The 13,455-nt window shown below is 54.0% G+C and overlaps 1 protein-coding gene across 6 annotated transcripts in view; it reads right to left on the bottom strand.

The window, feature by feature from the left end:
* SEC16A (SEC16 homolog A, endoplasmic reticulum export factor) overlaps nucleotides 1-10,978 on the bottom strand; it is a 34,814-nt gene extending 23,836 nt beyond the window's left edge. The window contains exons 1-4 of one of the 6 annotated variants that reach the window (XM_044778401.2): nucleotides 10,196-10,333; nucleotides 6,791-6,912; nucleotides 2,727-6,386; nucleotides 776-912 (exon numbers count right to left, since the gene is read on the bottom strand). In XM_044778401.2, the coding sequence (XP_044634336.2) occupies nucleotides 776-912; nucleotides 2,727-6,317 (3,728 nt within the window). In that variant the 5' untranslated portion in view covers nucleotides 6,318-6,386; nucleotides 6,791-6,912; nucleotides 10,196-10,333. Of the gene's footprint in view, nucleotides 1-775; nucleotides 913-2,726; nucleotides 6,387-6,790; nucleotides 6,913-10,195; nucleotides 10,373-10,817 lie in introns of those variants that run through there. The other 5 variants (XM_044778402.2, XM_014863817.3, XM_044778403.2 and 2 more) reach the window with 5 other exon arrangements.
* Nucleotides 10,979-13,455: the final 2,477 nt, after the last annotated feature.

Below are 13,455 nucleotides of genomic sequence, written 5' to 3' on the forward strand. Positions count from 1 at the left end.
GCAAAACCTACACCTGAGACAGGTACTCCTCCAATTTGACACGAGCAGCTGCAGGTAAAGGCTTCAGAAGGAGGCAAAGCAGAACAAGCTAATAGGCTCTATGAGTACCGCACCACCCCCCCCCAACTCCGCTCTGTTCCAACTCTATGAACGCCTGTGAGCGGGAGGACTCTGACCTGCTTAAACTCTTACTCGGCTGAAGGCAGGGCGCCAGGGCTCTTTCAAAATTACTCATCTGTAATCGCACAACTGAGACATGCTTGGTCAGTGTAAGAGAGAAGCAGGTCAGAGACGTCTGTGGGCCTTCCAGCACAGGAGACAGTGTTGGGGAAAGAACATGGGTTTCAGGCAAATGGGCTGGCTCTGCATTGTGGCCTAGGAATCAAGAGATCTCTGTGACCAGTAGTAGGGAAGAGTCTGCATGGGTTAAAAGCTGCCGCAGTCTAAGGACCCTGAACACTCTGTAAGCAAACCACCGGAGCTGCATGCATGCCTCGGCAATGGGACAATCGCCTGGTCCGGGGAGGAACCCCGCATGAGGGCAGTGCTAGCTTCCTGGTGACCCTGCACAGGGTCTGGCCTGACCAAATGCTAGCTGACAGTGTGACCCTGACTGCATGGCAGTGTGCTTATTAGTTCAATTTAAAGATGCACCCTGCAATCTGTCCACACTGCCCAAACATAAACACGTATGAAATAGGTTTGTATAACTCTACAAATACAGCCTTTTTCAAATCACTAAGTTACTTCCACAGCCAGCACAAACACCACTCACCTGGCAGACGGCCGGTCCGAGCAGTGGCTTGCCCGGGAGCTGGGCCGCTCAGGCTCAGGGTAGCGGTAGTTTTCGGTGTAGGCAGATGCTGTACTGTCATAGGGCCTGTATCTGGGCTCATAGAGGCTGTAGATGTCCTGTTGGAGGAAGGGTTTGTGCAATATTAGAAACCAATAAAGAGCCAAGTCCTCAAGCAACTAGCACAGCTCGAAACAGGACAGATTGATGGCTCTCCACGGAGCACTGGACACGGGGCTTCCTCCATGCAAAACAACAGAAAACCTCTAAGACGAAACCCACAGCCACAGCAGGCTGCAGGAGCTTCCTAAGGCGGACTGCCCTGGCCCTGCTCATGAGACAGCCAGCACGTCAGCAGGCAACCCCCAAAGGGCCGTGGTGACTCCCCAAGGGCTCCATTAGGCTTCTGCTTCCCGAGGTATCAAATGCCATGACTCACCAAGCTTGTGTCCTGTTTCAGACCCAGCTCACGTGAGCCAAAGGACCAGGTTCCATTTGAATGGGTCCTGAAACTACAGGCAGCCTCCAAAAGAGGATCACACTTTATCCTCATGGGGCTTTCAGCCTCGTTACAAACCAAGGAAGCGCCACAGCCCTGTCTCTAAGGAGTGGCCACGTGAAGACCTGAAGCAGTGATGAGGTGATTCAGGCACAAGCCAGAATCAGTCCTTTGGGTCTAAGAGCCTGACTCTCTGCCGTCACCTGGCAGAAGGCAAGAACTCATGTAGAATGGCCTTATTCTTGACTGCTACTGGAGACTGTGGCGATAGAAAGAAAAGGGAGGAGGACATGGGAACCCAAAGAAGTGATGCCAGGGTCCCGGCTGGAACTCTGGGGACACAGAAGTAGCGCTGCACAAAGTACCCCAAGCAGGCACATGGCCCCCCACGTGCTCTGCCAGCCCTCCCTGGGCTCTCGGCAGAGCTTAACTTCCTTCTGTGGAAATAAAAGTCCACGAGCTCCTTCTAGAATCTAGAATTCGCAGACTCAATGGTTAGATGTATAACTGTGCACAAATACAAAGATGCTCAAAGCCCACGACAGGGCACAGGCCTCTCATCATCAGGGGCAGCTGCCCAGCCCAGCCCCTCACACGCCCACTCCTCCAGCCTCTTCTGACAAGAGTGCGGCCGCCAGTCGCTGCCTGCTCTAAGACAGCAGTGTCCAAACTCCCCAGCCCACAATCCTTCTACCTCGGGCAACCTCAGGCGACCCTGGGTAGAGGTGATGAAAAGCAGGTAATAATCAAATGTGTCCACTTGGATCACACTTTTTGAAACTAATGCAGGATTCAACAGACCTAATTAAACCCCACTCATGAGCCTGCATCCCTGTGAAGAGGCAGGAAAGCATCTTCTGTGTTGCACAGCAGGGCCCCTCTGCTGTTGTAGCACCACGCACCTGACAGGAGCTCACGGAGTTCACCCTCTGAGCTGTTTCATTTGGATTACATTCCAAACCTAACTTTTTTCCTTAAATATTTTTATTCCCAAAGAGGGATTTAAAAGACTACAGTTTTCCTGTTGCTTCTTAGCTAGGTTTTTGATGTCAAAACCAAACAGAAGCTTCAAGAAGCTATCCCAGTTTCCCAAAGTGTGCAACTCAGAACTATGGTTCTGCAGAGAGCCAACGGGGGCACGGATACGAAGGGCTCTTCTGTCACATAAGTTGCGGGATGCTGTGTTAAACAAAAATTAAGCAGACATTGTATGCAAATCAACGCACTATTGCGTAGTGTGAGACGGGGTGGGCTTGGCAGAGCAAGCTCTGCGACCAGGAGCACTTTGCTCACGAAACTGTGCACGCAACTGATGTTCTGCACGGAGGCAGACCACAGGTTACTTCTGAATTGACCAACAAAACCCTGCCAAGGAGCACAACAGGAAAGAAACGAGGGGTCAAAGGGCTCAACAGTCTGAGAGCTCGAGCCTACCTGGTAATAGAGGGGGGCTGAGCCAGGATCCGGTGGGTACAGCGAGGGGTACTGGGACTGGTAGCCGTCATACAGGGGTCTGTAATAGTAGTAGGACGCTAAGTCTGGAGGCAGCGGCTGCAGCCACTGCTGGTCTGACCGTACGGCTGCCTGGCTTGAGTTAGTGGACACAACCGATGCGCTGGAGGACCGAGGGGGCCGAGGTAGCAGCTGCTGACCCGTGTCAGCTGGAGCTGGACTTGCAGGTGGCTGGGCTGAATTGTGGGGCTGTCCTTGCACTGGTGGACTTTCTGGGTTTGAAGGTTCTGGAAATGTTGCTTTGGGCCCTTGCAGGGGAGGAGGCACTGGCTCCTGCTGGGCTCTATCTAGGCCATGCGGGTCCTGAGCATCTTTCGTCACCTGTTGGTAGAAATGTTCTGGGCTATGCACCTCAGGCCCAGGGGGTCTGGGATGATTGGTGATGGTTTGCTGACAAGAGGCTGGGCCATCAGAATGGGATGGGCTGTACATTCTTGCAGGATTTTCCAAAGTCCTATTTAATGTAAAGTCCAAGGCTCCCGAAGTTTCTTCCTGATGAGTAGAGTGCTGTACCCTAGTACTGTTAGGCACCAAGGTGCTGTTTGCAGGTGGCACTAACATCACACCTGTGCTGCCAGCCGGGCTATTCACCAACTCAGGGAAGACCTTCTCTGGAGAATGAATCTTTGGACTTTCTGGAAGCAAGTTCTTCGGAGCTGGATGAGATGGTGGTTGAACCAGCAAATTAGCAGGCTGATTAGAAACCATTTCAGAAGTACCAGAAATTTGTGGAAAATTACTTTGGGCAAGATTGTTAGGCAGAGGTGAGCAGATGAGAGAGCCGCTTGGAGGTCCAGACAAAGGAGCATTTTCTCCAGAATCACCCCCGACAGCCCAGCTGCTTATCGTGGATTTATCCCCCACCAAAGCATCTCTCCAGGACTGAGTCTTCTCATTAGGATTCGATAAGGACACAGAGAAATCAATGGGCTGAGCCAAATTATAGCTTTGATCAGGCTGGGCGATCAAGACTGGTTGACTCTGCAACGGTTCTGTGGGCGGCGAGGACAACAGACTGGCATAACCAGAACCTGCCTGTGACGGAAGGGCCTCCTCTTCTCCCATTTTGGGAGGATTCTCGAGATTCTCCAAAGCACCAATGCTGTCCCTGCTCTGCAGAGACTGCTGACCGGATACCCCCTCATCCGGAGGCTGAATAACTTCGGACGTCTGAGGTTTCCCAGGCATGTGAAGTGCAGGGGCAGCTGGGGCTAGAAGGACGTTGCCTCCAAAATCTGGCAGCTCGTTCTGTGCCCACAAAGTCGTTGCTGGGCTCTCACACTTCATGGCTCCCTGAGCCCTGGTCGGGGGTCTTTTCTCAGGTGTTGGCAGCACAGTTTCCAACAGCGGCCCCCCAGCGTGTGAAAGCCCAGGACAGGCTTCCATAGGTGTGGTAAGAGGCAGAGGGCAGACCTGGGGCGTGAAGAGGGTCTCCATGTTGTCCGGCGGCTGCTCCAGGTTGCCAGGGGAGGCATCAGGTGGCGCAGTGGCCGGTCTGCGCTTCTTCTGGTGGGCATGGGTCCCCCTGACTTCACCCACCACATTGGCACGATCTGCCTCAACTGGTTTTACTCCAACTAAGTGGGATTTCACTGGTTCAAAAGAACTATTTGCACTTGTCTGAAACATTCCCGTAGGTTTTGGGGGGCTTGGGGTCAAGGGCTGCGACAGGCTGCTATGGTAATTCTGGCTCACGGTGGTCTCTTCTGTCTCACCTCCTACAGGAGAAGAATCAATTTGCTTAAAAAAACTCCCTGAAGCCTCATCTTCAGGTTTTCCAACTTCTTGCTGAATGAAGGTGCCCACCAAGTCTTGGGGCCTGGCTGCGCTTGAAAGACTCCTGTGGCTCTTGCTGCTGTAACTGGATGACACGCTATCAGATCGCATGGGGTGCAGTGTCGCATCTGGGGCCTCAAGATTTGTGCCCCCGCCTCCAGCATGGCCCACAACACTGAGCCTGGGGACAGCTGGCCCGGGAAGGGGCCCATATCTGAGCTGATCACTCGAGAAGGAAGGGTCTAAACTTAGGGGCTCACTGGGCAGAACTTCTTGATTCTGAATGAATTCTAAGTTCTCAACATTCTCGCACTGTGAGCTGCTGGCATCAGGAGCCCCCGCAGCTGCTGTGTCAGCCCACGCATCCGGGGCAGCGTTTTTAGTGGTCTGTTTATCCTGTTGGACGCATATAGATTGAGAAAAACAGGGCTGCATGTCTCCTCCCTGCTGCGCAGTCTCACTGCTGGAACCTTTAAGAAAGGCCTGATAAATGCCACCTGCTCCCACGTGCGCAGGAGGATGGCCAAGTCCAGGGCCGAGAGAGAAACCATCAAAGTTAGACTGACCGGCAGCGCCTGCTTCTTCAGATGAGAGGTTCTCTTCATTTTCTGTCTCTCTCCCTTGGAAAAACATGGAGAGCGCTCCCGAATCTCCTTCTGGCAAGGCCCAGCTGGTCCTGGCCCCCGACGCGTAGTGCGAATGGCTTTCTGGGCTATTTCCCTGAGCAAGTGGATTAACAAGAGCAGGATCTGGCAATTGCTCTTTATTCACTCCTGCATTCAGCTTGAACTCTTGGCTTGCCTGAGTATTCCCAACTCTGGAATTCTGCCTGAATGCATCTTCAGGATCAAAGTTATTGGCTGAGTGGTTTCCACCTTGCAGGTGAGCCGCCTCATTTCTTCCATCAGTGGCCATGGGTCCTGGGAAAGACACCGGTGGGTTGTGTTGTTCGTGGCCAGGACCCTGATGAGTGTTGGACGGAGCAGAGAGGTGGGAGACATTGGAGGAACGGGACACTGTGTTCGGAACAGGTCCTTCTGGGCAGGGCCAATAATGTCGACCTGAGGGTTGTGGGCCTCCCTGCACTGGCCCCCAGTGCCCTGGCATTTGCTGACGAGGCTGAGGGAAGAAAGGGGACGCTGCTGGTGCCACAGCACTGTCGTGCAGGTTCTGCCTACTCAGGGGTCTGTCGGGCCCAGGCACATTCCCATGCAGATGGCCCCCATGAGAATTGTCAGGACCAGCTCCTGGAATGTACTGAGGAGGATATGGCGGAGCCTGAACTTCAGGTTCTGAGCTGGGAGCGACCTCAGCACTCCTGTTCATCTCGGGCCCAGGCAGTGCTGAAGGGGTCAACACACTGGAAAACGGACTGGCATCTGCCATGGGCTGTGACAGAGGTCGTGGCAGAGGCTCACAGGGTCCTTGGGAGCTATCCCCAGCATGTGTGTGAGGCACAGGCAGACCAGGGCGCTGAAGAAACACCGGTGGGGTGAGGCCTTGCAAAATAGGCGGGCTGCTTTTGGACGAACTGCCCAGCGATGTATTTTGGAGTGCCTGTCTACTAAAAGCAAATGGATCTGTTACCGGCTGCAACGGGCAAGTTATCGGAGCCACTGGTGCATTACTGTTTGTCTGTCTCCTATATGGGCTGTTAGACCAGAACATGCTCTGAGGACTCCCAGCTGGAGGTGGCCCAACCACACCTGCCGGGACTGCTTGGGGTGGCGGCTGCATGTCTGATCTCTTGCACAATTAGATGCTGCTTACAGAAAGAAGCAGGATATAGGTTTTCTTTAATTTGAACTGAAAAAGAAAAAGAAAAAATTAGCATAAAATCCATATATTCAAAGTCCTGGCTACAATCATGAAAACTAAGAAAAAAGAAAAAGACTGAAAACAATTTCATGTCACTGAAAACATTTCAAGTCCCGAGGGCTGATTCACCCTCCCCCACCCCGCGCCCCTGGAGAACTGCCGTCCTGGAGGGGCTCCTGTCCCAGGGAGCTCTGGGAGGGAGCACACGCAGCCAGAACACTGGACGGGAGCGCAGAAGCTGGCTGTGCCCTAAGCCGGCTGTGTGACTTCAGACAAGTCACTACCCTTCTCTGAGATTCAGTTATGTGACGCAGCTAAGGACCCACCCAGAATGCCCGCTGCCTCCAGGATACCCTCACCAGGCTGGCAGGAATGAAGCAGAACCTAAGTACCTGTCTGATTTACTACGAGCTACGTAGTTCCTTGACATTTTTCTGGAAATGATCACCAGATCCAGAAGGAGCCAACTCCTCTATGAGAAGACTGCGTATCCTGCTTCTCACACGGGCTAATTCTAAAGCTCAAAAGGAAAACGAGTTTAAAATTTGCTCTTCCTCTTTCTTTAATGAAAGAGCATTATAAAGTACAGAGTAACACAAGCTGCAGAATAAATATCTGAAATATATTAATCTAAAATGTCTCATTTTTTGCACTATGACTGGTTAACACCACTAGCAAAACAAGTTGCCTCCGACTGGTGGAGCTGTAACAACTACGCCTGGAATGAAAAGCCGGTGGAAAATTAAAGCAGCTTTAAAACTGACCAACTGACTTGATTCAAAAATTTTCAACAATAGGTAGAGTGCCAACAAACCTTTCATAAAAAACAAAGCAGCAAAAATCCTCTTTATAGCGTTTTTGTTGATATTTGCTTTTTTCTATAAAATACATTAAGTGTAACCTTGAACAGTTAACCCGTACTTTTAAGACAAAAATCCAAGTCCTACCTCTTTCCCAAGTCCTTTCTATGTACAGCCCTTCTCCCCAGCACCACCCTCACCAACAAACAGGTGAAGTCGACCAATCCCAGAGGAGAGTAAACAGCAAAGGGAGCCATGGTAGGAGGACTCCGGAGTTTACTCCACATTTCCGCAGCTGTACAACGTTTCCGTCCTTGGAAGTCTTTCTGATATTGATGAAAGAAAACACTTATGAATGTTCTTTTAAGTAAAGCTATTTCCAAATGAAAGTTCCTGTCCCTACCTGAAAACTAGTCCTATGATCTATTAATCTGCTACCATTACTGCCCACACATGCTCTGTCCTAGGCCAACAGGGAACCCTTTCTGACAAGCACTTGGAAACCCACTCAAATTTAATGGATTATATTAGGAACAGCATCAGAGACTTCACTTGGTTCTAAGCTAGCGTTTTAAAACAAAGCACATTTACAGTTCTGCTTTATATGGACTAAGGGCAAGAACAAGCAGAGCCCTCCTCTTTGTGAAACAGGCACCTGCGACACCTTCCAGCACATGACTTCCTCCTTGTAAGGCTTAAGCAGAAGACCCTCAACCATTCTAAGCAGCTTCAAAAGAAAAAATAGAGAGCACAGGCCTAGAGGATCTATCCATCAGGTGCTACTGTGAGAGCAAGACTGGGATCCCAGCTGAGTGGCTCGGGTACACCACTTCTCTTTCTGTGACCCAGTTTTTTCATCTACAAAATAAGAGAATCAATATGATGATTTCTAAGGTCTTTCTCGGTTTAATCTTTTATTTATTTTTTTTTTGAGGAAGATTAGCCCTGAGCTAACATCTGCTGCCAATCCTCCTCTTTTTGCTGAGGAAGCCTGGCCCTGAGCTAACATCTGTGCCCATCTTCCTCTACTTTATGTGGGATGCCTACCGCAGCATGGTTTGCCAAGCGCTGCCATGTCCGCACCTGGGATCCAAACCGGTGAACCCGGGGCCACTGGGCCAGCCCCTGGGTTTAATCTTACGCAATTCTACTCACAGTGGATTATGGGATGCCCTAATCCCTACCACTGTTTAAGGAAATCTTATCACAATCTAAATTTCATGTTTATACTTGGATGTTTTCCCTGAAGAAGCTTTCTTAAAATTATTTTCCCAACAACTAGACTAAGAGCCATTTTATAAGCAAACACTATCACTTTCCTACAAAGCAACATCCCCTACTCCCCACTCCGCACAAATGAGAGCTTTTCAGCAATACACCAATTTCATTTGGAACAATCTTGTGACAGGAACATTATTCTTTTGATCTTTTTTCTCTATTCACCAGTAGAAAAACAATGCAACCATGTATCATTTATCTCCTACAGGAAATTTTATTCTATCCAGGAAGTCACTCTGTAGCCTGAAGTCATCTAACTTTAAAAAAGGTAGAGTGTTTCAAAGAGACCAGCTGATCCTCTTATAGATGCATTAGTCATAAACCTAGCTCTTCAACTAAACTGCCCTGTGTTGATGTGAAATACTTAAGCACAACCTATTTTCCACGTAAAGTCCGGGCTATTGAGCTAAGACACTTAAAGCACACTCCTCTCCTCCCAGAGCCACTGCCTCAAGCTGTGAGTGTGCAAACCAACAGGAGTGCCAAGAAGCACCCGTGAGTCTACCCTCTGCCTACAGTCTCCCTCACGGCGACTGCTGGAGCGACATCCCTGTCAGACTTCGGGACATCTGACACAAGCCACGAGAAACTCCAACTTTTCTAAGTACAGAATCGAATACATTTAGATGTTTTTGAAAAAGAAGGGGGGGGTCTAAACACTGCTAAAAATGACAAAGATCCAAAAGGACACTCAGGAAAGATGTTTACAGAAGCAAGAAAGAATCACACTAAACCTTACTACCCTAAAGAAAACTTTCAGTACAACTTTGAGACTTACTGCAGTAACTGGTATAAAGGGTGAATGAGTCACAAGGAACAAGAAGGAAGCTCTATTTTGCCTCTGGCCTTATCTTTGTAAGATAACAGCACCCAGAACCCTAAGAAAAGGCAGAGAAAACAAACCGCAGGGAGGCTGGCTGTGCCAAAACCTACAAAAGCATCACTCTAGAAACAACTGTCTGTGACTTAGCTTCTTGCCATATCTGGGGATGGGAAATACCTCTCTGGTTAACACCTGCATTTGAACAAAATCTGAAGAAGCAACACACGCCCAATTTCCAAGCCATTTAAGTGTTTTTAGGTGAAGCAGCAAAAACTGATTTCAAATGGCTACGATGTGCCCAGACGCTCGATTTGTTATACTTTGACCACAAAAAGGGCAAGCTGGTTCACACATTCCTCTAACCCTGGATATGAAACACAAGCGCTCGACCTCCGCGGCAACATCTTGGTCACCTTGCCGCGAAATCACCGACAGACAGCAACAGGGCTGCTCCTCGGTTCAAACGTCAATCCGTCTCATCGCCAGCCCGGCTCAGCAGGAACCTTGCAACCAACGAGGACTAAACAGCCTCAGACCCTTCGACGCAAAGGACAGGCTAAACTGCCAAAGAAATCTCATGTTTCTACTCTTTGAAAAGCGGCAGGTCCGGCCTATCCTCCAGCCATGCCCGCACAACCCCGCACCTGGGCAGCCTCGGCCAAGGTAAGTGTCAACGCCGCGGAGCCGACCACACAGGTGGGTCCACGTCAGCCTGACGGCGGGGCAGCAAACGGGCGGAGGGCAGCAGGCGGGACGCTCCCTGGCGCCCCGGCCCCGCAGGCCCGTGTCCGACCCCGGCGCCCCCGCCCGACCCCCGACGGCACCCCGGAGACGCGCTGGTCGCTCGGGGCTGGGCCTGGCCCGGTCGCCTCCCGTCGCCCGACCCCGGCCCTCACCGGCGCGCCGCGGGGCGGCCAAGGCCCCCGCGCGGCTGCTCCGCGACCCCCGGCGCCGACCCCTCAGGCGCCGCGGGTAGAAGCCGGCCCGGCGGCCGCGACGAGAGCACACCCGGCAGCCGCAGCAGCCATCTTGGCACATCCGGCTCCGGTCGCCGCAGCCGCCACGCCGCCGACGTGTCCGGTCGCGACGTCAGCGCGCGCCACGCCCGTTGGCCCCGCCCACGAGCCCCACCCCCACAGCTGTTATCGTACGCCCCGCCCCTGGCCCGCGTCCGGTCCTTCCCGACCCATCCCCTCACCGCCTTTGGCCCCGCCCCCTCCCGCGTCCAGTCATTCGCCGCCTCATCCTTGGCTCCGCCCCCCGACCCCGCCCCCGGCCCGCGTCCAGTAGTTCCGCGCCGCATCCCTTCGCCCCGCCCCGTGCATTAGCCCCGCCCCTGGCGTCCTGTCCTGCATCGTCCATCCCTTCGTCCCGCCCCCATGTCCCCGCCCCTTGGCCGGGCCCCCAGCCGACGTCCAGTCCCTCACCGCCCCATCCCTTCGTCCCGCCCATCTTGGTCCAGCCCCTGGCCTGCGTCCATCCTTCACCGCCCATCCCTTGGCCCCGCCCCTCGCCCACCTGCCAGGCCAGGCGCGCGGGGGCCGCCCTGAGACGTCGCCTCGCTTACGCGGGCTCTTTCTCCCAGTCTTTTCTTGTTCCAGGATGTGAGAAGAGCCAGAATTCCTCAATCAGACCCCAAGAGAAGAACCAGCAGGTGCACACATCGAGAATGGCCACTCGGCTGGGCCGAGAACCTGAGCGACGCCCCGGCGCAGGCGCGCTCCTCCCATTCTGCCGTTGGGTTCACGAGGAGGCTGGGAGACGGGCGGGAGGCGACCGCGCATGCGCCCGCCGCCACGGAGTGCGCGTGCGCGCCTCGCGGCGGCCCTCCGGTCGCCTGGTTACGGCTGCCAGCGGCTCCCGGCTCCGGCTCTGCCCCGTAACGTCGTTTCCGTCCGCACCTGGCGGTCGGGAAGCAGTGCCCGTCCGTTCCGCAGAGCCCTGGAGCGACGGACGCCTCCGGCCCCGGCCCCCAGCCTTGCCCGCCCAGCCCCTCTCCTCCGGGCCGTGCCGGCTCCTCCGCGCCTGCCCATGCACACACTCCGTCCCCGGCCTCTCTTGTCGGCCCTGATCCCCCTGGAGGCCCCAGACTCTTCTCCCAGTGAGAGCAGCCCCTCTGTGCCCGGTCGTGTCCCCTAAACCGCTGAGCCCCGTGGACCGAGGCCAGTGGCTCTATTCAGTGTTCCCCAGCCGTTGTGAGTGGCGGCTGTTCGTGTTGAGTGAGCGCGACCCGCGAGGTACCGAGTGAAAGGCTGGGCTGCTGGACCTCAGCCTCTTGCTCCTCCCCGCGGCTGCTGCCTCCGCCCAGCGCCTGCCCAGCAGGCACCGTCTGCACCATCTGAGGCCTCCCATGGAGGATCTTAGGGAAAAAGGGTGCTGCCATTTGTATCCTCATTATCCCAGTGAGAAAAGGGAGGCTCAGCAGGTGAGGATGCAGCCAACCAGGCCCTGCCCACTCACCTGCACACCTGCCTGGCAAGGATGCGGAAGAGCAGACTGCCCCACTTATCCCAGCTCCTTCCAGAGGGCAGGAAGGGTGGCAAGTGTGCTGTCCAAGTGCACCACCCGGCAACGAAGCCCCCAGCAGCAGCTGAGTTACTGCTGTAGCAGTTGAGGCCTGCCAGGGGTGGAAGGGCACCTGGTCACTGGTGGGACCCAGAGACCCGGAAAGAAGGAAGGAGTGTGGTCCAGCTATTTGTTTGCTGTGACGCTGGCGAGGGAGCAGCCACGCTGTCAGAGCCCCGGGTGGGGGTGGGGAGAGTTTCAGCCCATCTGACGTGGCAAGTCTGCTAAGCTAACATTTGCGCTGCAGACATTGAGCTCCCAATCTGTTTCAACATAGAGTTAGGCAACACGTGGTAGAAGTCAGCCCTGGGCCCCACTGCCCTTGATCCACTTCTTCCTGGTGGTAACTGTGCTCTGCACTCGCTTTGTCCCAACAAACCACTGCACAGGAGAGATGTTGTTAACCCTCCCAAGAGAGGAAAAGCAGAGGCGAAAGCGCGGACTCTCCCAGGTTTAGGGCTTCCTCCCCTGCATTTTATGTTGAGTTCCAAGAGCTGGAGCCTGGGCTTGTCCCTCTGGTGTCCTGAGGAGCCCTGTGGCCAGCCCTGGCTGGCTCTAACCTGTACACACCATAAACTGCAGAAAGCAACCTGCCCTGGGCAAATGCAAGGCCTCTGGGCCCGGGGGACAGGGATGTCAGAGAGGCGGCAGAGTGTTGACTCCTACAGGGTGACTTTAAGGAAAACTGTGATCACCAAAGCTGACCTACGAGGGCCTTGGGTCTTTCTTCCTCTCTCTTGCTCCCTCCTGCTAGGTCTCTGAGTGGAGACCCTCTCAGGTCCTCGACTGTTTGTAGCCTGGTGTGGAGGAGAGTGTTCCTGGGCCCACAGCCGAGCCTTCAAGCCTCTGGGTGGTGGAGGCCAGGGCTGAGTCGCAGATGCTCTGCTTTAAGGCCCAGCCCGCCACCTAGATGTGTGCCCTTTGTCAGTCTCCTTCACTTATCTGAGCCTCAGGTCCTCGTCAACCTGGGCTTCAAGCAGGGTGAGCATTTGGACAATTTGGGCACTGAAAGGGGGTGCTGCTGATACATATGCCAGGACAACAGGCATGAACTGGGACTGTCTGGGGCAAACTGGGATATAGGGTGACTGTGGCTGCAGAATATGCAGGGGCTTCTGCCTAGGAGGTGCACTGCCTCCACAGTCATCATCGTTCTTAATTAGGCTTCCTTCCCTTCTCCCGCAATGTCCACTCCTCTCCCCTCTCTCCTGATCCCTCCTCCAACTCATATTTGGGGGCTGGAGACAAACGTCACCGCCTCCCTGAAGCCCCCCTGGGTGGGTTAGAATCAGCCACTCTTTCCTGGGCGCAAAGTTGTAGCTCCTCACACAAAGCTCCATAACCGGAGCTGTGGTCACGTTATCCAGAGCACACAGGACACAGGGCTGCGCACTTGTTGGGACAATGGGCAGCGGCTGTGTCAGACAACCTGGCTGTCCTTTTCATCATTACTGCATTTGTCATATTGTTTTCAATAGCTCGACAGTCGGCCTCTCCCGCTAGCCTGTGCCGCCCAAGGAGGCTGCCCCTGAGCACGTGACAGGCGGCTGGTCCGAGCCGAGGTGGGCTCTGAGGGCGGGGTGTGTGCCAG

The sequence above is a fragment of the Equus asinus genome, chromosome 10, assembly GCF_041296235.1.
Source record: "Equus asinus isolate D_3611 breed Donkey chromosome 10, EquAss-T2T_v2, whole genome shotgun sequence".
Taxonomy (NCBI): Eukaryota; Metazoa; Chordata; class Mammalia; order Perissodactyla; family Equidae; genus Equus; species Equus asinus.